Source organism: Rhipicephalus sanguineus, chromosome 3, assembly GCF_013339695.2.
Source record: "Rhipicephalus sanguineus isolate Rsan-2018 chromosome 3, BIME_Rsan_1.4, whole genome shotgun sequence".
NCBI classification, from domain to species: domain Eukaryota; kingdom Metazoa; phylum Arthropoda; class Arachnida; order Ixodida; family Ixodidae; genus Rhipicephalus; species Rhipicephalus sanguineus.
This window is the reverse complement of record NC_051178.1, coordinates 153010765-153036961: the sequence shown is the minus strand read 5'-3', so window position 1 is coordinate 153036961 and position 26197 is coordinate 153010765. Positions and strand designations below refer to the sequence as shown.

At 43.3% G+C, this 26197-nt stretch overlaps 1 protein-coding gene across 1 annotated transcript in view; it reads right to left on the bottom strand.

Moving 5' to 3' along the window:
* Positions 1–2733: 2733 nt before the first annotated feature.
* The window catches only part of LOC119387476 (major facilitator superfamily domain-containing protein 12), a 41263-nt gene continuing 17799 nt past the window's right edge, over positions 2734–26197 (bottom strand). Inside the window, exons 6-14 of the mRNA XM_037654870.2 lie at positions 25246–25453; positions 22691–22826; positions 20423–20599; positions 19162–19254; positions 13292–13384; positions 9363–9545; positions 7822–7916; positions 6629–6777; positions 2734–5246 (exon numbers count right to left, since the gene is read on the bottom strand). Coding sequence (XP_037510798.1) covers positions 5122–5246; positions 6629–6777; positions 7822–7916; positions 9363–9545; positions 13292–13384; positions 19162–19254; positions 20423–20599; positions 22691–22826; positions 25246–25453 — 1259 coding nt within the window. The 3' untranslated portion in view covers positions 2734–5121. The remainder of the gene's footprint in view (positions 5247–6628; positions 6778–7821; positions 7917–9362; positions 9546–13291; positions 13385–19161; positions 19255–20422; positions 20600–22690; positions 22827–25245; positions 25454–26197) is intronic.

The window sequence follows — 26197 nt, the reverse complement described above, 5'->3', positions numbered from 1 at the left end:
AGAGACGCCGAAAGTGCCAAAGTTTCGCTAAGAAATGCTTCGAATTTAATAATAATCACGATACGATAGCCGGAAAACCGAAATATTGGAGGGAAACAGCGCGAAATACGAAAGACCAGGCAGAGAAGGACACATACAACAACGCTGACTTACAACAAAAGTTTATTCGTCAAACCACGCATTATATACCTGCGCAGTTGAAAACGAAAGGAAGAAGCAAAACATGACAAGTCGAAGATAAAAACTAACAGAACAATCACCAAAAAGGAGATTGTTTTTCTATCAGAATGACTGCACGCGCAATGACCTTGATTTTTGGTGATGGCTTCTAGTTAGCTTATCTTTACGGCTCGATATTTATGAAGTGGCATTTCGAGTTTGTGTACCAAGTCTAAAGAAGGGGAGTAAGTATGGAAACACGTTGTAGGCATCAGATACAGCGAAGTAACCGCGCAAGAGATTATTTAAAACTAAATTATTGTGTTTAACATCTCAAAACTGCTCAGTGGATTATGAGGAACGCCGTAGGGGAAAACTTCGCTTTAATTTTCACAGGGATTTGTTAACCGAACGCACGCTAATCAGTGTTTCCTTCGTTATTTTTTTTTCTTTCATTCATCTCTGATCGGAATTTTGCGCCGTGAGTGAGAATCTAATCCGTGATCTCGCGCACAGTAGCCGCCAATGCTGTACATAGTTTAAAACTGCAGTGCAGATTTCGCGACAGAAATTGAGTACGTTCACATTCATGACATGCTAATATTTCTCCAAACACCAGTCGTCGTGAAAATGTACAACGTTCGCTTTCGAGGGGCATAAGATTTTTTTTATGGCTGTCATCCACGACGAGCAAATCATATGTTGACCTAACAGAATCGTTCATTACCATCAGTAACTCTTCCTTCTAACAGCTGTGAGTTCAGAAAGTAGCAATTTGCAAAAACTTCTATTGAAGTAACGCAGACATACGCAGCGCTGCTATGCAGAGAGATCCCGCCGGCGGAACTTTCTTGCCAACCAGCCCCTGCTCCGAAGGCGAGACTTGGGGGCGGGCCACTGCCAGTGACGTCACACTGTTTGCAAACAGGGAGAGGTCTACTGAAACGCATCACTCGGCCAGCCTGGCGGCCAGCACTTCCTGGGTCACCGAAAAGCACCGTGTGATCGACGGGGAACCGTAGTGCATTCACAGTGCGTCACAAAGGGTCACTGCATCCACATATAGGCGCGCGCAGGGTTCTCCACTAATGGGGGGGAGGGGGCGGTGAAGTTTCTCCGAAGCGACCCCCCCCCCCTCGGCCCGTTGGTCAAGTTCGAAAGAAAACAAGCTACGCAATGGATGCAAAACTGAAAATTAAGCGATGGCGTGCTTTTCACAGCGGCCTGCCTTTGGTCCTCCGCATTCCGGAGGCAAAGGCGGGAGGCAAGCAGTTCTTTGAATGCAGTATCGGGGATGCTCGGCCAACACTACCTTCAGAAAACTTGCGTGGAAACACGGGAAAGGTTTGACTGAGTAAAGGTTCCCAAGGTTCCTAATTTTCTTGTTAACTCAGAAGGTGGTGTTAACTGCAGTATACATGGCAGATTAAAGGGGCCCTGAAACATTTTTCAAGTAGCCATGGAATGGCTTCACTAAAGGAGCTTATTTCCTCACGAATCGACCACAGCAATTTTTTTTAGAATCCGTCCAGTACGAGCGGAGTTACAAAGATTTGTCGCACGCTGTAATTGCTTTCTCTCTTCTCTCGTCCTGACGAAAGCGCTGGAAGCTAAGCAGGGAGGGGTTGCACGGGGAAAGAAGGTACGTCACGCGCGCCTCGTGAACTTGAGCACCTTTTTTTTATCCGAACGCGCGGCGCACTTTCAGTGCGAACGCGCGCGCCCACAGGCAAGTGACGGCCTCCCGCGGCGGCTGCAGTAACTACCGAGTGCACCATGTTCAAATCAGCCAATGGCGTGAAACTTGTGTCAATGACGCAGTGATTTTGGGTCTATAGCATTTGTCGAGAGAAGAGGAAGCGATTTTTTGCTTGACAGAATTTATTGTAAATCCCAGGCCGCGTGCTGCGTTATATCGTTTGGCTCGCGTGTTCTCGGGAGCCTCGACTACCGATCGGCCGATCGGCAGCGTTTTCTGACCATGCTGAAAAAGTGTTGCAGGGCCCCTCTAAGTTACGAAAGTTACTTCGTTAAGTTGCTTAATTGTCCTGAATGCTTCACGTTTTAGGCAACACTGAGATGGACACTTACAACTAAACGCAAGCCACATGTGGACGAACGAAAATTCTGGAAGTCTGCAAAATTCGCCTTTTTCACGGCGCATGCCTCCTTCCCCTAGAGGAAAAGTAGTGAAACGTTTTGGTATGGTCTCCGCCAGGCCCATAGCCAGGAATTTTTTTCGGTGGGGGGGGAGGGCACTTGCTGAAAACCTTGACTATTTGAGAAAAACACCTATTTTCATCATCCATTTTTGGTAAAAACACCTACTTCACCAAAATTCCGGAAGGGGGGGGAGGGGTGGGGGGCTGGCTACGGGCCTGGCCTCTCGATCTCGGAGGCTTTCGTTCTGGCGATCCCAGTTGTCCCGGACTACCACACAATACTCCGCCCCCCTACCAAGATGGCAGAGGGCAGCACAGGAACATGAAAAAGGCGGATTGAAGCTCTTCCGAAGCAATAACTTCAATGTGTCATTGGCGTTCAGTGAAGACAATCACAAGATCGCAACGTGAACAATAGAAACCACGAATCACCTATGTTTATTATTCAGAAATTTGAGTAAATAATATGTATTATGTGTACATCGTAACATATATTTATATAAGTACATTCTATAAATATACAGACATTATCACATATTCAACTATAAACAGTAAAAATACTTCCCACCCAAAACAATCTCGTGCCAAAGGAGTTAAATAAGCCAGGAAATATCAGAATGCCTCTAAGAAAAGCAAGGGGAACGAGATAATGTAACAGGGAAAATGAGGGCAGTCACTTCAACTCCAGACCAAAGACAGGACAATGCTGCAATGAAAAAAGTGCTCCAAAATGTGTGCAACAGAAAATGTCTGGAACATTGTTAAACAATCTTTGTACTTTACACATCCTGTATCACTGTGAAGTGACAGCCACAATAATCTCATTAGTTGTGGATAAGGAAATTAGTTTCTTATTGGGCACACTAATTCCACAAATACAGCATTAAAGCCGGCCTGACCCGTTAAAGACCTCATCAATCGAAGGAGAAAGGCTTGTTGATGAATTGATAACAAGGCCTGCTTGACGAGTTTTCCATACATAAGATAAGCACACGTTGCACAGTTTTCACAAGCACTTCAAGAAATGACAAGAGAAAATCTGTTATGACTTGCACTTGGAAAGGAAAGGCCAATCTTCACATGGCCGAGAGATTATGCAGTCTTTGAAAACGGAGCATGCGAAGTATGACACCAAAGTTAAAAAAAAAAAGAAAACGCCCAATACAAGAGCCAACGATACGACTTGCTATGTCTTCTGTATGTACGTTTTATCATATGAATTAAATAAAAGGAAAGACTGCCGCATGAAGACAGTTTTGGCTAATAGTTATAAGCACTGGCAGTGCCTTCAAAAATACGTTTTTGTTAATAACCAGGACTGCCAACGTACTACACTGGTGCATTATACACATTAGGAGCGGACATCCATGTGGCAGGCTCCGCTGTCGCAATTCTGGTGTATTCTCCGGTATGCTAGAAGGCTCTAGGTTCGCTTCTGCAAGGAAACAGGGCTATTTAACAAGATAGCAAAATTTCCTTTTCAATTTACGAATATAACCTGTTCTTTCGTCCAATTCAGGAACACATTTTGTTGAATTTGAAGGCTTTTAGTAGATTCTTTGCAAGCAAAGCGTGAAGCAAGATTTTTGGAGAAGGTGTTTCGCAACATACACAGTGTATCGAAATGTTTGTTTATAAAACCCTTGTGAACCATTTATATTCATAAAACTTGTGCTTTTTGTAAAGACAAGATATACCTTGCTGCCAATGTAAAGAAGTACGATTCGATATAAATCTTACGTTACACATGGAATTCTTTAAAAATTTGCAAGACTGCTTTCAATTGATACCATTGGTATGCAAAATTGTCAGTCTATACACTTCTTTGCAAATTTTTTGAAGACCGACAAGAATACCCAGAGAACTGAAGTGGGTTCCAAGCGCTGCTTTAGCATAACACTTGAAAAAAAGAAAAAAATGGCAATGGCAGCAAACAGTGTTCGTGCAATTGTTGGTAATCGCTGGCAGCGTTCGTTGGTAATCGTTGGCAAGAGAGCGTTGAAATGGCTATTAAAGTGATAACGCGCCCCAAAGCACAAGTCAAGTTGATCACAAATACCACGAGAAGTGCACATTCTAAAATCAACGAAATGAGTACATAGTTATCATAGAAGCATTTCTGCCAAAAATGGGCAGGTGATAACCTACTAAAGCTATAAAAAATGGCAACAGGTAAAGATTATCACCACTGTCTCTTGCAATAAAAATAAACGAAGATTGATTAAATACTTATAGTACTATGTATCCCCACTTAATGACATTGCACGCACACTGAGGTACGCTTGCTGCTTTAAAGGTAAGCCGTGACATGGAGGCATTAAAGGTTCCGTAGTCCTTCATGAAAACAGATGTTCCAGAAGTGGAAGAAAGAGGTACCAAATGTTCTAAAAATGTTACGTGCAGCAGAAATTAATATTTTAAAATGGGCCTTTCTTTTTACGAATGCTATAATGTCACACATAATGCGTGCATTCGTATGTAAATGTTGGCATGAATTGAAACTAGCTTAGAAAAATGAGGGGAGAAAAGCAATACAAGCAGCTTCATGCTTTGCATAATGCCTTGACCAACAGGATAAATGTGCCAGTAACCCTGTCAAATCTTGTTTCTTGGCTCCGTCACGCCCCATTTAGGGTTTGCAACCCTATGGACACAACAGATGTCACTGAAACACAGTCATGGAAGACGATGAGTAAAGTGTCACTAGGAATGCACCTCTAGGAATGCTTCACCACACACTTGTGCGTCCTCGGCGAACGAACGTCACACACGCACCATGCAAGTCACACACTTGGCGAATCTATGCACTTGACGTTGATCCTAGGAGTGGCGACGTTGGCAAGTAATTTCCAACGCTCTCTTCGTATTCGGCTGGACTAGAACACCGAACGTCGACAATGTCGTCGGGCCTGGTATTCGTTGACACTGGAATGCGAAAAGTGAGAATGCAAGGGCTGGTTGCACAAGAGATCTTTGCATGCCAAGACAGTATGCACATAAGTCATCGCTGTTGCATTGACATCCACCTGACAGCTCTGTACAGACCATCCAAGGCAAGCTGTGCATGCAATTCGCACCACTCTTGTCAAGCATTGATATTGACTACAGCTAAAACTCGATGTAACGAAACCTGATTGTACGAGTGCCGATTTAACGAAGAAATTTCGATTCCCTGGCAGGTACCCATGGGGTTCATTGTTGTCATCAACTCGAATTAAAGAAGCTATCATGGCACTAAACTCGATAAAATGAAGTTGTTGCAGATATAAATTAGTAAAAAATGCAGTGATTTCTTTACATTTTGACACAGGCGGGGTTTTCTTCAGGTGTGCGCTGTAATGCTATTGCATCACAACATCTAGCCACCCTAGTCACGACCCCGGTTTCATTTTGATGACGCTGCATGCCGCGCCCATGCACAGGAAAACGGATTTAACAGTCAGCAGCGCTTTCATGCACCATATGGCGCTAGGGGCAGCGGTGGTCTGTTGTCCCTGTAAATGCTCCCACAGGAAAACAGTGGTTGCTTTCGTTATTTAATGGTTTATGAGACAGATGGCTCTGATCATCTCCTTGCAGCATTCTTGCTCAGCGTGCTCGTGCAATCATTGCATTTGTTTTCCTTGTCCTTGCATGTCGGTAGCTTCTCATAACAGCTTCTCATAACAGCACTCCATGCCTGCGCTGCCCTCGCAGATTGTTCACGCGACAGGTGTGTGTTACTAACAAATAAAATGCTGCGGTAGTTTGTGGAGTCACTACATTACTATTGTAGATTTCGAAGGAACAAAAAATCCCTTTCTCTATCTTACGAACTTCCCGATATAATGAAATAATTCTAGCGCTGTCATCACTTCATTCAATTGAGTTTCAACTCTATTACTGGTGCACCTTAAAAACAAAATTTCTTCATATCCCTGGTTAGTGTTAATAACAACTGAATAAAGTAGCGGTAAAAGAAGCATTGTGAGCTCCTTTTGAAGGAATAACAGCATGACCAAAACGATATCCTGATATGGTGCCCTTTTATCCATTATCCCAGAAATGTCTATATGTGGTAAAGTTTCTGTCCTATCAGTCCATTTTAAACAGTCACACTGTTTGAAACATACATACATGCGAGCTCATTTCTGTTCAAATCACCTTTGAGACCCACTAGAGCTTGTATAGCCATACAATGGTGCTTTTTTGAGCTCACTTATGTTACAAAGACGCTGCTCCTAACTTTAAACACAGAACTGAGCTGCATGTTGATGAACTGTCCATTGTTGGAGTCCACAGATACGAAATAGCTGTGCCGCACTTACCACCGTTGCTACCATTCCTGGTATTTAACGAGCTGTCGTGGTTGATGACAAAGAGCGAAAGAGCAAAGAGTATTCCACCCACGGCAGCTCCACCGCAGATATACACCATTACCTTCTGGTAGTAGTTGTCTCGTACACCGATGCACGAACTAAAACGAGAAGAGAAAGCACAGTTTTGTACTTTAGGAAACTGAGGAACCGTGTTTGTTGAAACGTAAACCAAGGTGTAAATAAGACGAACATGCATTCTGCTGGATTAGCAGGATTCTGATAATTCGGTCTTTCAGTTAATGCTTGTACCACATACACTTCTATGGGAAACACTTTTAGCCGCTACCAGATAAATTAGCAGTTACCTCATAATTCGAACTTGGCCAGTCATTTTATGCATGCCCATCTGTAATTGTAAGCACAATAACGGCTCTAAATGCAGCACCTGAGTTAGCGGTGCTTAGGGTACAGTGAATGTGTTGAACACTCATGATCTCCAGTCGAAATCACCTATTCTTGACCTGCACCAGGAAGATCTTGATGTGAAAATGGTAGTTCACAATAGCTTACTACAGCATTTACAAATGGTGGAAATACTGCCAAATGACTCGGCAGTGTGGGTCGTTTTTGCCATGTCTTATCTAATTCGACCTGACAGATAATTCTGCCAATTTTGGCAGTCCCTTTAGGGTTGTATTATTTATAGTATTGATAGTCACCTTTACTTACATCCTGAGCAGAAAATAATAGCTCAGAAAACTTGAGCGAAAGGTAAGCACAGCACAAGTGTGGAAACAAACAATTATTGGCTTATCGTTAAACGACAAGAAGATGACAGCACAGAATTTTCTTTAAAAATGCCCGCATCTGATATTCTATTTAAGATTAGGAAACAATGGTTGGGCAGATGACCGCTAGCCTATTGTATTTACAGAATGGCAACAAGCGAAGGAAAGCAATGTAGAGGATGGCGGAGAGCTATGAGGTACGATTATTACTAAATTCACAGGGTCAATTGGGCACCACTGGGAGAGACCTTTCTCCTGCAGTGGACATTGAAAGATGCCAATGGGGAAAGGCATGGAGCATGCTATCGGTGATGTTAGAATGTTGTAATAACGGCAAGGTTAACGAAGCCAACTGAGTAATAAGCCCCTTAGCTGCTTTCAAAGTACTTGTAAAATACTTGTGCTACAACTTACTTGCACTTGTGCGCATCCTGAATAATGATCACAGCGATACCATTGGCCATCTTGTCCATAAAGCTCATCGCTCCAAAGACAAATGCACCACTTGTCTGCGAAACAAACAAGACAAACAATTAAGACCTTGCCACTAATGGCAAGCTTCAAACGTTAGCATGGAGGGCACATCTGTAGTCTACTCACGTCCTACAGTTGCGCATCCCGCACGCTGAGCACTATGACATGACAAATAAGTTATGCCTTAGTTCTGCTTTTGTGGGTGATGCGTAACATTTCTCACGACATTTCAGCAGTTCTTTCAGCGAAATATGGTACTGTATTCCCATAAACAAGCAAATATACAAAATAAGAGCGGCACACTTGTCATTGATGCACATTTTATCCAAAAGCTGTCCACAAGATAGCTTGTGTGTAGCCCATGAAGGGCTACAAAAAAAAGAAGTCAGGTCAGTTAAGAGGGACAATGCATTTCTCTGAAACTCCATTTTCGCTAACACTGTAAAAAGAGTTTAGTAATTTTAATAGGACTAAAAAATTGAAGGTGGAATTTCTTTTAACCTTGCGTTGCAACCCACGCATTGCTATATCAGTGGGACGAAAGAATTTTCAAAGTAGTATTTTCTTGTATGTGGGATGTTGTGGCACAGCGAAAGTTCTTGCAACATGCTACATTTAGTTTATTGATCATTTAGAATGCTATGCAGTCCATCTTTCATAAAAAAGAAAGGAAGGAAAAGAAAGCGTGAACCAAGCAAAAGTACCGTCAGAGTCAATGATGTCCCAGTGAACTGCTATGGGAGCACCATGGTGCCATTGGCATCCATCTTTCAAACTCGACAGTCAAACTCGATGGAATGGGTAAAAAAAAAGAACAAGCATGTTTGAAACTTATTTGAAAACTCTGCAAGTCTCTGACAGTATCTTGAGATTGTTAAAACCTTGATTTGCTAATTTGTTGCTGCAGGGCTGCATTGGAAGCATGAAAGTGAATGATATACTTTTTAACCACACTTTCTTGTGGGATGTGTGTGTTAGATAGGGAGGTCTTTCGTTCTCTTGAAGCAGTGCAGTGGACCTCTTTGCAACAATGAATGGCTGGAGGCAGTGTGCTTCACACCAAAACCTATAGAGAATGTCATTACATTCCTTCTGCCCAACTCCACTAGGCATCGGTGTAGCTTGAAGCTATGCGACAAGTGAACTAAAAGTATGTAATTACGTTCACAAGAGTAGAAGTTTGGGCGAGTTGGTATCCCATGGCATTCCGAGTGTTTAGCGCAACTCAAACAGGGTAAAAGGAAACAAAGGCAGGGTTAGACGGGAGGACGAGACGACAGCATGCGTGTGTACAATGACATCAGAATCTAGAATAATAAAGCCAGTTGGAAATTAGCGCTTGCACTGTCGTCTTGTCCTGCCTTCGACCCTACCTTTGTTTCCTGTTACTCTGAATTGCGCTAAACAGTCAGAACATCACATAATTAGGTGTTTGTTTTCTGTCATGCAACATGAAAAAGGCAATGAAGGGCAACACTCACCGTGTGGCCACCAATGAGTTCATTTGTAATGGCGAGACTGGCAAGCAGCATGGTTGTGCTCGCAGCACCCACAACAGCAGCAACACCGTATATCTGATAATCTTTGTACATGGGAGTCATCTGGCCCAAAAGGATCCAGAGGGAGCCACCAATTCCCAGTGCACCACCAAGGAGGTGCATATTCTGTATGAGGGAAATAATGAATTAATTAGGTAATTGTTGGTCAACAAATTACGAATCTTTCTTTTCATAGACAATAAGCTTCTATTTCAGCCCTTTGCCTCAAAGCTACAATAGTCAATGGGGACTATGAGTGTGGCATGGACACTGCTATAGCTACAAGCACCATTAAAGCTAATAGCACCCAATTACTACAGGGCGAATGCTAAAGGACCCCTGACACAAAAATTACGAACTCGAGATGCTTGTGTTGTTTGACTGTCCTGCATACGTGGGCACTTCTGACTGATTACTAGCGGCGAGCGTTGCCTTTTAGATATTTTAATTTGGTGTTAAGGCAAGCGTGACTGCTCATTGGAGTTGGCAGCACCTCGCGAAATCGCCACTAGTATGACGTATGTCGGGGACTCCGCGTGACGTTCCACCAGTAAAGCGAGTATTGTCGACATCACAGACAAGTCTGCGGGGCGTGCAGAATATCACGACTGGCACCCAACCAGGCTATTGTTTCTCGCCCCCTCGCTCTGTTGTCGGGCTGCTGTCACAGTGGTTCTGGCTGCTTACGCCAGTGGCTTTTTAAGTACACTAGCAAAAGAGTGTCCTTTTCAAGCAGTATTCACAGAAGGGAGAAGTTTGTGGAGGGTAACGGCGCAGCTTAGTGACATCAGTCGGCGGGGAGAATTCCCCACAAAAGTCCCCTGCTCACAAGGACGAGGTGAATGGAGAGGGAGAAATACTGACACTGCTGTGCTGTTTTGTTGGGCCGCCAGCAGTACTTCACGTGCTTTTGTTGGTGCCAATTCGGACTGAACAAAAGTGCCATTCTTCATAAAATTGTTGACAGCACCTTTTTTTTCCCCTCTGCTGAAGAAATTGTTCACAGCCTTTCAGATCAGTCAACTTTGGTTCGAATTAGTAGGCTTTGGTCATGTATTTGAGTAATGGGAATTGAAATGAAGTATCTTTCAATGTTGGTCGGCGGTGTGTTAACGAAGAAGTGCAGTTATCACTTTTTTTTAACGAGAACGGAAAAGATGTCACCTCTTGATGCTTGACAGTGATCTGTATGAATGTTTTACCAAATCTTGGAGTGCAACGAAATTGTATAGATTGCTTCTGTCTTCACCTCGCAGAATCAGTTATCAATGCAAAGGAAAAAATGAAATTCTCGTTTCGCGAGCATATAGCGCAAATTGGGGCTTCAATCACGTTCCAGCGGCCTGTTAAAGAATTTTTTTTAAGTAAAGTATATGCATATTGTGGGAACCTCTTATAGCTTACATAAGTCGACACTCGGGTAGGCACTAAGTTTGTGTTCAATGCAGATAATTTTGCTCATCATAGCTCCAAAAGTTTTCCTCGTCATAGCGCTGAGATTACGTATAATAAGCCGGAGCCTTCTGCATGAGAACTATGTAGTCAGCGAGAGCAAGCGACGCTCCACCAAACATCAAGAAAATTCGTTCAAGGGTACTGTTTACTGCTTTTCATGATTAATACTATACTACAAACATGTGTTACGCTTTTTTTTTCTGTAAAGTTGTTATTTCAGGAAAACGGGCGACATCAGGTTAAATGGGCTCAAAGCGGGCAACGCCACAATGCTAATCAAGATCACCACGTTCGAAAAAAGAAGTTAATATCAGTGACCTCTGTATGGGCCATAGTAATGGTAGTGCTCTGACATCTGCTTGAAAATCACCTCCCACACAGCACAGCATTCAAGTTCAGCAGGGCTCAAATGTGGCGTCCCACAAGCACATATGTTCTTAGACGATCGGAAAAAAAAAAAAAAGAAAGGAAGCCACCGTGGCTGCGGCCAACACATCCACGAAGCGACTCCGAAATGGTTGCTGTAGTAGGAGCAACTGCATCAAACACCTGCCCGAAATCGCACTATCTCCCCCAGCACACGGGGGTAGTTTGTCCTGTCAGTCAAACGGTCCCCGTCTCCCCCGAGGAGGCGGGGGGTGTCGTGCCCACTCGCTAATCCGTGACGTCGTTATCATGTGATCCGCAATCCCCGCTTCTCCCCTGAGGATTTGTCCCTCATGTGAATAACCCTCAAAGTGCGTACGTAGCACTTTCGGCGCCTGACTTGTCGCCCATCCACTGTCTCATGCCGCATGGTCACGCAGAGGTCAATACAGGCCTAAAAAAAAAGCTAACAGTGATCAAAACCAGTGCAAAATAAACTAACAAGGTCTAAAATAATACAAACTACAGAAATAACCATGAATTAATCATAATAATTTACCTAATATAGCACAAAACGCTTCTGAAACATCTGCCTGATACCCACGCTGTGCAAGAGAAGGTGCCACCACATCAGCAAGCGTGCAATTGCCTAGGGAATCACTGCATTGCCCGTGCTACGCGCATCCTCAGGCTTCACGGTAGTGGAGCTGCATTAAGCGCAGGATCTAGAACTACACCAAGACCTACACAAGAACTGCATTAGTGCTACATTAACTGCAGAATTAGCACTGGATTAGAGCAGAATTAGCGCTACATCATTTTTTCTTTTCTGAGGGGGCACTCTGCTTGGCAGGCAGGCGTGTCGCATGTCGTTTTGAAGAACGTGCCTGGTGCTTCACACCTTAACGTCGTCTCATTCTTTTCCACAAGCGGGGCCCAGATTCAAAAAGCGTGTTCTTAACGTCACCAAAGCTTGAGCGCAAGTCTTCTTATGGCTCCACCGCGGTGGGTCGCTAGGTTCTTATGATTTTAGGTGGGCGTTTTAAAGTGATGCCAAAACTGGTCCTAATTAAGATGCTAGCAGTAATTACACAATACAGAGCATGTAAGTTTCAGTTTCGGGATTATCGAACACAAAGCTACTAATTAAAGCATAAACGTCAGAAAAAAATTGGCTGTCAGGGGTCCTCCAAAGCACAACAGTTGGTTGGTGTGACTATCAATGGCTCTACAAACCAACTTACTGCCACATCTAAGTGGCTCTCTGAAATGTTTACTTTTGCTTATTGACACTCACATCATTTGCAGGGCACTGCAATGAGGGCCACAATCTTGTGTAATTAGAGTGGCCTTGTTAACTTTCATTTGTGCAGGTTCCCGATTTTGTCACTAGGCCTGTACATTCAGAGAACCATTAGAAAGACTCGTCTGATAAAGGAATGAACCACTTGTCTTTGCTATATCACTGACATGACAAATGCTCATAAATAGACTCTACCACTAACTTGCATCAAAACACATTTGCTCACCAGGAATGGCATGCTAGTACTAACAGATATAACAAAGATAACAAGATACATAGCCCCTTTCAGCAACACCTTCGGTCAGGCCTAATCAAAGTTCATTGCAGGAACTAAAGCAAACAAATTCTTCATTATATTTTCAAAGCTCATTGTGCTTCGTAAAAAACATCAAAAACAAATAGTGAGAACAGGCAGCCCTATTAAAAGAAAGCTAAGAATATTTCAACAGCCACCAAAAACAAGAGAACCAGCAAAGAAACAAAGTTCTTTCAGCTCTTCCTGGAGCTTTATTGCTGAGCGCACAGGTTCCCACCAAAAGCCGTCAAGCAGCATTTGTTTATTAATGTAAGCTATATATCTGGTGTAAGAGAAAATGCTGCCTTCTCAAACTTCAAAAGCTGCACTTGACAAACTGCTGTTTCAAACTAATTTTGTAGCTACAGCTCAGCTTTTCAACATTGCTGCCCGATAGAAAAGTAGCAACACAAAACTAAAATCTGATTTTGGGATAACCACATGACTGCTTACCTTTGTTCCAATGTGTTTTGCTGCAAGCTTTATGGGTAGCGATGAGATGAGGCCACTCACATACATGACGAGAGGAATGATTGCTATGCTTTCCTGCAAACATAAGTGCAATGATCACTATCATCACTACAGGAACCAAGCAGTGTTATGTTTTAAGGGTTAACATAACTAATTTGGCATCACTTACGTTTGCAAAGAACCTTGAATAAAGAAAAGAAAGACAGTTGTAGCATAGCAGCAACTCCTTTAACAGCACTGGAATATTGCGTCAGCTTTGGTTACAGACGTCTCTGACAAGACTCGATATGACTTGTCAAAATGCAGAGCGAATGAGTGAATAAGGCGACACGTAGTGGCTTGCCTGTCCTGTGATGCATATGGCACATCCAACTAATATTATCTTAGCAACAAGTCACACCTAGCTGTTCACAGTAGCCTCTTCGATTGATTCTCTTTCTTGCCCCCTTTATAGCAAACCTTATCTCCTTTCTGTCGTCACTAGCTGTTATCGTTGAATGTGCATGCTGCTATGAAGTCAAAGCAGCAATAAAAACAACTGGAATGCGAGAAACAGTGCTTATCAGGCTTTGGTGGCGTCGTGAAACACGGCAGCCTTCACGTGAACTTCACCTTTAGAGAATTCTTCTCAACTTATCTGCAGACAAAAGGGAGTGCACCTGGAGCATTGATTGAGAGTATATTACTGCCAGTGTTCTGAGAGGATACAGGCAGTGTACCGCATCACTACCGCAGCCAATGGCTAAAGGCGTCATACTTCATGTGAGGAACATGTATCATACTGAAAATTGGCAGCGCTAACTAACGGGACACAGAAGGGGAACACAAACAAGCTGCGCTTGTTTGTGTTCCCCTTCTGTGTCCTGTTAGTTTGCGCTGCCAATTTCAGTATGAACCTATACCAACTAGCCCGCCTTTCAACATTTCTGCAGAACATGCATCAATCTGTTGATGTGCACGCTGCTTTTGTTACGATAACAGCAAGGAGTATCCACTTGACCTGCCCCCTGCTTTATACACTTCACTAATCTTTCCTGGAGGTCAGTGGAGGCCTCGCTTATTCGACGGTGTTTGATCACGCCAAATTTGCAAAGGAAGTTGACATCACCGCCACCTCCGGTGAGTGTGCCGTGTAGGCTTGTGCGAATATCCGAACAGTTCGAATATTCGAACTCACTTCGAAATGAACGAATAGACATATAAACCACATGATACACCCCTGTAAAGGTAGTTTCACTGCAATAGAGGGGTGCTATGCCGTGAATACACCTTTCCGGGAAAAATCCGCACTGCCGCGAAGCCCACTTCAAGGTTAAATGAACATATTACCCTCACATTGATTCATCATTTTTTAAGTTTAAAAGCTTGTTATACCGGCTTATATGCTCTAAGTATAGTAACTTTTAAAACGTAACGTATTTTACAGGTTATCACTTGCATTCTCCTGATCAAATCCTGCTACTATTCAAAGCTGCTTGCACTTCTCTTTGAACCAAAACGAATGACATTTGCACATGCCTTATTACAGTTTTAAAAAATATTGTGCAGGTTAGTTGGGTCATGACAAATATGCTCATTTGTCTTTATAATATGTGATATGTACTATTCGAATTCGATTCGAAATTATTCGACGAAATCACTATTCACTTCGAGCAAAAAATTTACTATTCGCACAAGCTTAGTGCCATGCCCAATAAAATTTGTTGCGGGGCTAGTTGGTGCATAGTTAAAGTATAAGACGGTGGCGCAAAAAGGGACAAGGACGAAACAGGAAGAAGAGACGTATACAAGCGCACAAGTACGCTTGTATACGTCTCTTCTTCCTGTTTCATCCTAGCCCCTTTTTGCGCCACAAGTACGCTTGTATACGTCTCTTCTTCCTGTTTCGTCCTTGCCCCTTTTTGTGCCACCATCTTATACTTTAACTTAGTGCCATGAACTGCCCCTTTGATGAGGATGGGGAGAGTATGTGCTCTATATGAGAACACCAAGGACAGAGAGTGCGATCCAGTCGGCTTCACTGGTTGCTTGAATATCACGAGCCTTCTTCCAGTAAGCTACATTGACCTCGACAGTGAGATTTTGGCAAGCACGACCTACTCGGCCGCAATGTTGACCACATTGACGAAGAACCTGTCTGAGCACGACCTTTGGTGGAAATGATAACCAAGTGTTGTGTGCAGTTTAGTGAAGCATTTAGAGCAACATTTAGTGCAACAAAGTACTGCTAGCACCAACCTCACATCGAAAAATTTTTCTTCAACTAGGTGGACATAAGACTATGAAGGTGTACCATCCATGTATGTGCACATTTTCTGGCTGATTTCTTAGCTTTCATATCAGATTGGATGTTGGGAATCCAGCCTGGAATATTTTGCTCGAAACTGAAGCCTTCAAATAACAAGGTTTTACTGTATGTGCCTTTCCTGCTATATTCGAGATTATACTGACACTTTATTACAATGAATGAACGAATGAATGGCCTCGTGGTCCTCAATGAAAAAAGGACAAGCACTGAATGAATCAAGAGTGCTGATTACCTTTCTATGAAGCCTCATATTGTTTGTTTCGTGACAATGGATAAGTTAGCTGTCAATTGGGTCTCTTATGCAGCTTTACCAGTGATCCTGGCAACATTCGAGCTTCTAGTTACAGGCCCTCACTAAAAAGGTACCACACTCTCATAAAAATGCATCGACAGAACACTGGAATGAGCAATGAGTTCTATAAAAAAATGAGATAAATCTGACCAAATGGCCAAGCTTCAGTTCTTTTCATGTTGAAGTACAGCCTCATTAAACAATCATTTGCAGCGGACCACAATTTGCCATTCATAAATAAGATATGTTACATCAAAGGAGTACATAACATATTCACAGCGGCAGCATCAACACTGCTAAAGGAGTACCGTATTTGCTCGAATCTAACGCGCACCTTTTTTCCGGTAAAACGAGTCCAAAAATCGCATGCGCGTTAGAATCGAGTACCGAAAAAAAGAAAGAAACTCGGTTATCATATTGCCATCGGCATTTCAAAATGGCTGCCTCCTACGCGCCTTGGCCATTTCTGCCATACGTGTGCTGAGGAGATTGTCATCCCGTTCTGCGTTCGCATCGACGGCATGGAAGTGCAGACTCCAAATACTGGACGAGTGCACCACGATGCCGCATTTAAAAGAATAGTTATTACATGTGCAGAGACGGACGGAAATCGGGCCGCATAGCGGTCGTTCGGAGTTCCCGAAACGTGCGTGCGAGACTGGCGCAAACAGAAGCAGAAGATTTTTTACAGCAAAGCTTCACGAAAAGGTTTCAGTGGACCAAAGCAGGGACGGTTTCCCGAAATCAAAGAGCGTTGACAGCGACAAGGAGTTGTCCGACAGCAACGAGGACTGATCCGTTATGTGACTCGTATCGCCGCCGTAGTGGTGACTGTTTTAGCGGCAAGGCTCGCTTTTTGACTTTGTGTTTTACTTTTTTGAAAATTTAGTTCTTTAAAACCCAAATACTTGTTCTTCTGTATGTGCAAAGTTTGACTCCTACAGACTTTTTTTGTTCTTTTCTCTCACGAAATATGGGTGCGTGTTACAATCGATGTATTACTTTTTTTTGTTTTCGGTCGCGGAAAATGGGTGCGCGTTACAATCGAGGGCGCGGTAGAATCGAGTAAATACAGTACATTATTCTGAATGAGGCGCTGGCTATGATAAAACTGGTGCCTATGAGACAAGATATAACCTATTAAGCTTTGAAAATACAGAGACAAAATAAACAAAACTGACAACACATTCAAGCTACGTTTTCCTTTTAAATTCTCTGGTTGTCTTAAGGGGAGATGCGGGTCGAAAAACGCGAGTTTTCTAAAAAATTATCGACTTTTTGTTTTCACCTGTTTTGTTAAGATTAGTACCTCTACTGTTCTGAAAAAAAAAAAATATCTATGTCGAGACTCAACTGGAAATGCTTTAAAATTGCATATACAGTAGACTCTCGTTAAACGGAACCTAAAGGGACCAGGAAAATGTGTTCCATTTAACAGGAGTTCCGTTTACTGAGAGATGAACAGGGGTGCAGAATTCATGTACGAAACCAATCACATCAGATTCAGTTGTTCCATTTAAGCAGCAGTTCCGTTTAACAGATTTCCGTTTACTGAGAGTCTACTGTAAAGAGCACAAGGTGGCTGTCAAAAGGCCGAAAGTGTGTCATCTTCGAGCACCTTGCCGCTGATAATGCGCCGCCGCTCGCCATTGTCGACCGTATGAGGCGAAGAGCCGAGCCTCACTCTTCAAATAACGACGGTTTCCCGCGCTGCTGCAGCGCAAGAAATAATAAGGAGAAGCACGTTTTTGCCGCCTTTTTCGAGCGCCGCGACTGGCTTTAAATCACGTGGTACGGATCGGGAGCCGCCATTGGCCGCTGTGCGCCTGTGTGTGCTGTGAAGCCTACTTGCAGGATCCGTGTCTCGTCGAGCAGCGCAGCTGAACAACGCTTTTCTCGAGTGCTTATCCGTTATGGATGAAGAAAGCCGTGGGAAGCGCGGTCACCAGCCTGTGAAGTTTCACGCGGCGCACAAATTTCGAGCGTGCCCGCGCAAATCAAAGCCGAACACTCAAACCACGAAAAGATCGTCTGCTGCCGCAAGGCGTAGTGGCAGTGACGCCGATGCGTCCGACGAGTTTGCCGCGGCATTCGAATATGTGAGTGCCTCCCAGAAAAAAATGTCTCAAAACTAACAGGAGAAGCAAGGGCTCGTCGGCGTGTGCTGAAGAAAAAATCTCTTGTCGAGGAGTCAGCTCGAAAGAGCCGTGAGGGCCAAACCTATGGTGCTGGCGCATTTTAATGGCAGTGGCCACTACAAGGAGGATTGTTCTTTCTTGTGTACAAATTTCGTCGCATTCAATGACATCTTTGATGGAGTTCCTAATCAGCCTCGTAGACGTCGATATATAATAACATCTGAAATTTTGGATGGTAAAAAGCTTCGGCTTCCAATTTTTCGGACTTCCTGCCCAAATTTCATGTCCAAAACAGCATTAATTGAGCCCCCACCTCTGCCACATCTTTCATTTCCATGTTGGAACCAGCGTTTTCTTGAGCGACCGTAGCAGAGCTTGAAAGGCACCTTTGCCGCAATACCGGGGTGTAATGAGGTGAAGCATATTGAAAATCTAGGGACCACTCCCAATTGGACGTTGACTGTCTCTTGGCGAAGTTCAACCGTAACGGAGCTTGAAAGGCAGCTTTGCCGCAATGCCGGGGTGTGGTGAGGTCAAGCATACTGAAAATCCCGGGACCACTTCCAATCAGACAGACTGTCTCTTGGCAAAGTTCGACCGTAACGGAGCTTGAAAGGCAGCTTTGCCTCAATACCGGAGTGTGATGAGGTGAAGCATATTAAAAATCTAAAGGGGTCACTTTCAATTGGACATTGACTGTATTTGTTTCTGGGAAGTTCGAATAGTTCGAATAGTAAAATTCCAGTGCAAATCGAATCGAATAGCAAACACTATTCGAAAAATATTCGAAATTTCGAATATTCGCACACCCCTACTAATTATATATTTGAAATCAGCGTAAAAATCTCTACAAACACCCCAAGTTTCATTGCTCTAGGATGAATATTAAAAAAAAAAGTGTCTTCGACCCGCATCTCCCCTTAAGCCTTCTACACCTGGTCCCTTCATATCATGAATCCTCATCAGTGGTTTCATAAACACAAGCCACTGGAACATAGTAGAATTCTTACATTTATTTTTTTTGTACCTTGGTGTAGTGTTCGGGCCCTGTTGACCATGGCACTTTATTACCACTCATATTGAACACGATCAAGCACTGATATTTTACACTCACCCTTCGTAGCAAAAGTGTGTCCTGAATGTAGATGGACATGTAGACCTGGTTCAGGTTGACGTAGAGGCGAGTGAACATGTACAGAAGGGCCACCTGGAACGACAGCTGTGCATTAGCCAAAGCCCACTCGCCAAATATAAAGTGTGCATATACATTCCTGGCTTTGTGACATTTTCTCGTGATAAAACTCAGAGCCTCAGGTTGGTTCTTTAGTATGCAGTTCATTCTATCTTTTTGTCATCTATCTAGTTATTATTTTTCAAAGTACATTACTTATCCAATCTGTCGAAGCTAAAACATAAAATGCCTAAGGAAAAAAAAACAGGTAATCAACATGTACATTAGACTGCAATGTTACAAACATCCTGAATATCTGGTCTATCAATATTACGTGAAAGACAGTGTGCAAAGGATCAGTCACCATAAGTGCAATACTTCAAAGTTTCTGTTTCAGACATTAAGGGCTACACAGGACATGCCTCCTCTACTCTACATGTATTTGTGCTCGAAAGCTACAGACACCATACCATGTCCACCTCTTGTGCTGTGTTCTATATCTGAACTCACAGTTTGCCCATAGATGTAGCACAGAAATGCAACTACAGTAAAATCTTAGTGATAAAAATCTCACGGGTGAGCGAAAATATTCGTATCACCTGAAATTTGGTAAGCGTTGGATGTGTGTGTACTTTCAAAGTTTCGTTGTCGCCATACATGATCTCGTCGATAGCGATTGTGACTTCGCCCACAGCTGTTGGAAACAATAACTGCAGTTCTGGCTGTGTATGCCCTCGCCGTGCACGGACTTCAGGAGCTTCCGAAGCATGCATCTGTCGGCCGTCGCTCGACGGTTTCGGTACCGAAGTTCGTATCACCTATCATCAAAACGCTGAAAAACATTCGGATCATCCGAATTTTGGCCCTCTGGACACAATGAAATTCGGCCAGGGAATTTTACGAATTTGTATCAGGCCGCAATTCGTATAAGTCTGGTACGTATCACTGTGATTCTACTTTAGTCTGCCGAAACTTAAACTGCTGCCACTACAGGCCCTTGATGCACGAGACCACAATTCATGTTTCCAGCAGCAGCTATCTGAGAAGCACATTTTGTGAGGTTATAAAGATCAGCGTGTGTTAAAGTTTAGGAAGTATCTCTGCTTCACAGCATCACCAAAGGCATTAAGCACACTTACAGCGGCTTCTATACAGGCGTGCTGATGCTAAATGCGGTTTACACAAATTCCAAACATGCACGTACCAGGTAAAAGCCTTTCTCCTTGAACCAGTCTTTCCACACAAAGTGGTGGGAACGATCAAGCACCAGTGACCGGATGTACTCGTCCGTATGACGAGAGCGGCTTTCCCGGCGACCACCTCGTGATGGATCGCGTACCACCATATGGAAGATGAAGGAGAAGAAGGCCCCAATGGCAACCTGCACTCAGAGACAACATTTTCTTCAATTCTAGAATGTCACAAATAACGTGGCCACAAATATTCACGCTAAGAAGATAGCTCTTCTGAAGTTTGCACAGATAAAAACCTAAGAAGGACTAGTCTCAGTTCCAATTCCAACACCATTTTTGAATCAAACTAGCAAATCTGCTACTGCTGTTTTGTTCAACATACTGAGACGTTGGCTAAACACAATGTTCATACTGACACACCGGTTACTTTCTATGTTCCAATCTTGCCAAGTCACCGACATACCTGTATGTTTTCCACTCTATCCAGTGGGATGCCATGCTTAATATGTTCATACCAGCAATGTCTTCTTTATGACGACTGATTCGTAAGGAGAAGAATTGCTTTTGCATAACGTGGTGTTATGCTTTCCCAATTGCTACATTGTTTTCGACCAGCCCTGGCATAGCTCCCATAGGACCCAATGCATGGGGACTGTAGAACTGTTTCCGTACAATACATTGTGAACTGGTGCTATGATCTGCCTTGAGTGGCCATGTAGATTTTTCACACAGCTTGGGCGGCCTTAATCATGCGATTAGCCACACAATGCAATGTGAACATCACGCATGACATGTTTCTGGTTTTCACCAGCAAAAACATTTCAATATTTACATTTGCTATCTAAAGATGGCAATTGTGATGTGTTTTGGCCCTGAAATTCGTTTTGGTACGCACAGTTAGCAAAAGTAGGGCCTCTGAGATCGGCTTCTGTTGCTTCCATTGACATAGACTGATGTGGACTAATCATCATCGTTACTGTCTGAGATGTCCACGCCTTCTGCTGTATTCTCACGCAGCTTTTGTGCTTCTTGTGAATCATTGAAGTGGTTGCGCAGCATGTACTTAGTTCCTTCATACCTACAACTGTTGGCGCAAACTACAGTAGACTTTCGTTAAATGAAACCTGAAGGGACCAGGAAAATGTGTTCCGTTTAACAGGAGTTCCGTTTACTGAGAGAGGAACAGGGGTGCAGAATACAAGTACGAAGCCAATCATATTAGAAGCAGCTGTTCCATTTAGGCAGTAGTTCCGTTTAACAGATTTCCATTTCCTGAGAGTCCGCTGTAAATAGCATAGAATGATTACACTCCTGTCGATGACGCCGTTCTCACCTTCGTGGTTCTAGCCGTTGACAAGATCGTGGGCTGATACGTGCATCAACACGATGATAAAGTTTAGGAGGAGGTAGAGCCAGGGCCGTATTCTCAGACAACCTCTTTAAGAAATATTTTCACATCTGTGAGGTGTTCGACCACCTACGGGCCACACAGATTTGGCACTATGTCAATCATGCTAAAGCAGCTGGCCAAGAACGTTATCGCTCAGAGATGCCGACATATCTAGCAATAATCTCACAAAAGTGAAAGTATTGTCACGAGTGGTCACTTGAGAATACCACCCGACGTGCCAAGGCCCACATCCTCATTGGCCATAGAAGCAGGCAGTAGAAGACATGTGCGCTCAAGCAATGATGGGGAGAGCCACACAGCCCTGCAGGTGCTTGAAAAACACCTTGTGATGACAGTACAATAAAAAAATATCACAAGCCAAGACTGTATAGACATTTCCAGTGTAAGCAATGAAATAAAATTGTGTGCATTTTCACAACTCGTTTTTCAATTTTTCTCATTTCTTGGCTTTTGTATTTCATGGCATGCAAGTTTTTTTCTTTTTTAACAATCCCCTAGAATATGTATCAGCGAGGTTGTGCTGTCTTTTGATTACTACACAGGAAGTCAGCCTTGCACATAATTACTGTATGCAACTACGAAAGAAAGTTAAGCTACTTGGTGCTGTTGGTATTGCTGGGATACTAGTGCAAGAAAGGTTCACAGAAAAAGAGCCGGGAGCAATGAATGAATTGCATTCAGTGCTCATCCTGTTTGGATTCCTTCTCTATTCCTGTCATTCTCCTTCTCACACTGCTTCAAGTTATACAGAGCATGAACCAACTCCCCCAAATCAACAAGTTGTTGCAACTCTTAAATAGTGCAGCCGTAATACTGTAAAGCAAGGCTAAAATGAACGTACGCCTGAAATAAAGAAGCAAGTACTGACCACAATGAGGACGATGTCTCTGAAGACATGGCCATCGGGAGGCCCCACCTGTGCTTCGTGGTCTGCACCTGATATGCCCAGTGCTGCCCAGGTAACCGTGTACACAATTATGTTGCTTGCCACAGTACAAGCATAGCTGTGAACCAAGAAACAGAACAGTGATAGTATTGGTCAGAATATAGTTGAAGTGAACATGTGACAAACTGATACAGCAGAAAACCATCCTGCCACAAACCCACACAGTGAACGTAATTGAGTGACTGGGCATAATATTTCAATTAGGGGTGTGCGAATATTCGAAATTTCGAATATTTTTCTAATAGTGTTTGCTATTCGATTCGATTCGCACTGCAATTTTACTATTCGAACTATTCGAACTTCCCAAAAACAGATACTGTCAACGTCTGACTGAAAGTGCCCCCTTCAAATTTTCAATATGCTTCACCTCATCACACCCCCGCATTGCGGCAAAGCTGCCTTTCAAGCTCTGCTACGGTCGCCAAATGTATTAACTAAAGAAAACGCTGGTTTCAACATGGAGATGAAAGATGTGGAAGAGGTGGGGGCGCAATTAATGCTGTTTTGGACCTGAAATTTGGGCAGGAGGTCTGAAAAATCGGACGCCGAAGCTTTTTAGCATCCAAAATTTCAGATGTTATTATAGTATATTGATGTCTACGAGGCAGATTTGGAACTCCGAACATGAAGGGAGCACACCCTTGTCCGCTACATCAATTGGGCTTCCACAGAAGTTGAAGGAGGAGGAGAGGCTGAGGAAATGGCATCTTTGCCTGTCACGTGTAAAGTGTTGTCGGCAACACTTTGGTTGCACCAAATCATGTACATAAATACAATTTGGCCTCTACATTGCGCTTCAACCTAGCGAAAAGAAACACTTTCATGTTGCTATCTCATAAAAATATGCTTAGGAATCCTCTCCAACTTTTCTTTCTGCAATTTCACTTCGAAGTATTCGAAAAATATTCTAGAAATATTCAAGAAATATTCGAAACATATTCGATTCGATTCGCACTCACACTTCAATATTCGAATTCGCTTCGCACCCAAAATTTTGCTATTCGCACAGCTCTAATTTCAATGTAACAGGGAGGGGCTAGGAGCTCCATGGCAGTGGAGGGCTGTAAACAAATTTTGATTGCTGAAGTCATTTAATGTTTATGAGTGTCCTTGTATTTCGCAATCATCAGAATGTCACAGGTTTCCAACTGATTCAGGAAGCTGAACTAGCATTGCATTCGGGTAAAACTGATACGTAAAACTGGTACACTACCACACCCATTTTACAAGTAGAAGAAAATAAACCACATACCTACAGTTATAACTTGATGTAACGAAGCCAGTAAAAGTGGCAATTGATTTCACCCTACAGAAACCTAGTTACATTGAACTTCGACATTTTTATGCAAATTACACTCACTGACTGATTCTTTTTTCTTACACAGAAGAGTAACATTAGACGTCCGAATAGTAAGGTAATACAAAAAATAATTTTTGACATAAAGAAACAGTTCTGTTGAGCCTCCAAGCCAGCGACCACACCGACAGTTAGTTGCCATACCGCCAAAGTCCTCGTCACAGCGGCTGTATGGCACGTGGAAAGCACAAACCAAGGGGATCAATGCTCCGTGGTAGTCAGTGCAAGCAAAGATATCAGGCCCATTCTGCCACCGCAGCTATAGCCAACAATGCCCTGAGTATTGTCTATAGCGGCGCAAAGCCAACTGCTTTGCTCACCAAACCAAAATGCTACTCTACACCCAGTCCTACAAACACTCAGCATCAAAACCCATTGCATGTCATTTAAAACAAAGGAGGTTCACCATAAAATCGCATAAAGGTGAAGCAAAAACCTTAATTACAGCACCTTTGTTCACAGTGGTCATATTTTTTGTTTTGCCCCATCACACAAATGCCCTACTCCGAAATATTTGAGAAAGATCCAGAAATTTCAGTCAAAGCTATGCACTGATTTCACAGAAGTCTTGTAAGGCACCTCATACATGACATGAGTACTGTGCAAAGTTCCCTTCTTTTACCTTTTATTCCCGTTATCCCCTTTCCATAGCATAGAGTAGCCAGCCAGTCCAAGAAGTGGCTAACCTCTCTGTCTTTCCGTTTATTTCTCCTCCTCCACCTCCCTGTAAGTCACCTTTATAACCGAATATCCACGTCATTTCGTGGGATTGGAGGTAGTTTTTTATACTGAGGTTTATTACAGTACCAACGTCTCACTCCTTGTATACATACATGCACGACGAGGTATATGGCCACAAAAGAAACTAAAGCAACATAAATAACAATGATACAAAGGAAACATACAGTGAGCATACACGAAAGAAGTGTGCTAGCTTTAAATACATTGAAAAGTTGGTATCGCAACTGGGGAAAGAATGCATCGTTTTATGGGTACATTAACCAAATCATCTCACAAGTGTTTATTTCTGTCATTGCTTCAGGAGAGAAAAAACAAGAGGGAAACATAAATTAGTCAAGAAGTCTCATCATTGCACAGGATGCAATACAGGTGTCCTCACCGCATGGCATTGAGCTCGACCCTCTCATGGGGGATGGGCGTGATGTCCGGGATAAGAGACAGGTGAGAAATTTGGGTGGACGCCCACCCGAACTGGAAGATGATGATGAAGGCCGCATAGTAGACAAACTCTGCCTCCTGGCTGCTTGGATGGCTGCCCAAGGGCTTGGAGAACAGAAACGGGAAACTCCCCACTACGCACAGCGTGCCTGCAATTCAAAGAGATGGCAGAGTATAGCAACTGTCAGCTTCCAAAACTGTGCAGCTGTAATAACTGGTAAGTGATGTCAATCGGCAATACACAGCTACACCTTTGAACACGAAATGAAACAGTGCAACACATTTCGTGGTCCTGCTAGTTAGTGTTACAGGAATGTATGATAGATGATTGTATAGACTCTACATTCCATCTTCATTCCACACCATCCTAAACGTAATGCTTCTCCTGTGCTATGTGTGTTCTATGTCCTGTACCTAATTTGTGCTCTGCAGTTTACCATCTTAAACCATTCTCTGTCAGAAAGCGTCTGACGACTGGCCATAGTATTAATTTTTAGTAGTGAGACAAACTTGCACCAGTATTGTTTATCTTAAAGGCCCAGTAATCAACCCCACAGTCCAGAATATGTCACAAAGCTATAACTGCGCACTTGCATGGTGTGAACATGCTGCCACAAGAATTTTACTAATAAGTGCAGTAATAAGGAAGTTAGAGGGTATAGAAACAACCCGCTTCGACTGGTTTCGGTTTCTCGCTCGGCCTTCCTACCCTTCTCGGCAGCCAGGAGGGGTAGGCGTAGCCTGCTGTTGTGACTATGCCCACGTTGGTGACATAACACGACGTCAGTGATCACGTCATGGGCACACAGCCAACGACCAAGCGAGGCTTCCTCCGCATGTCGCTCATGTCAGAGCGGCGCTATAGGGTCACCCTAGCGGCGCGGTGAAGAAGC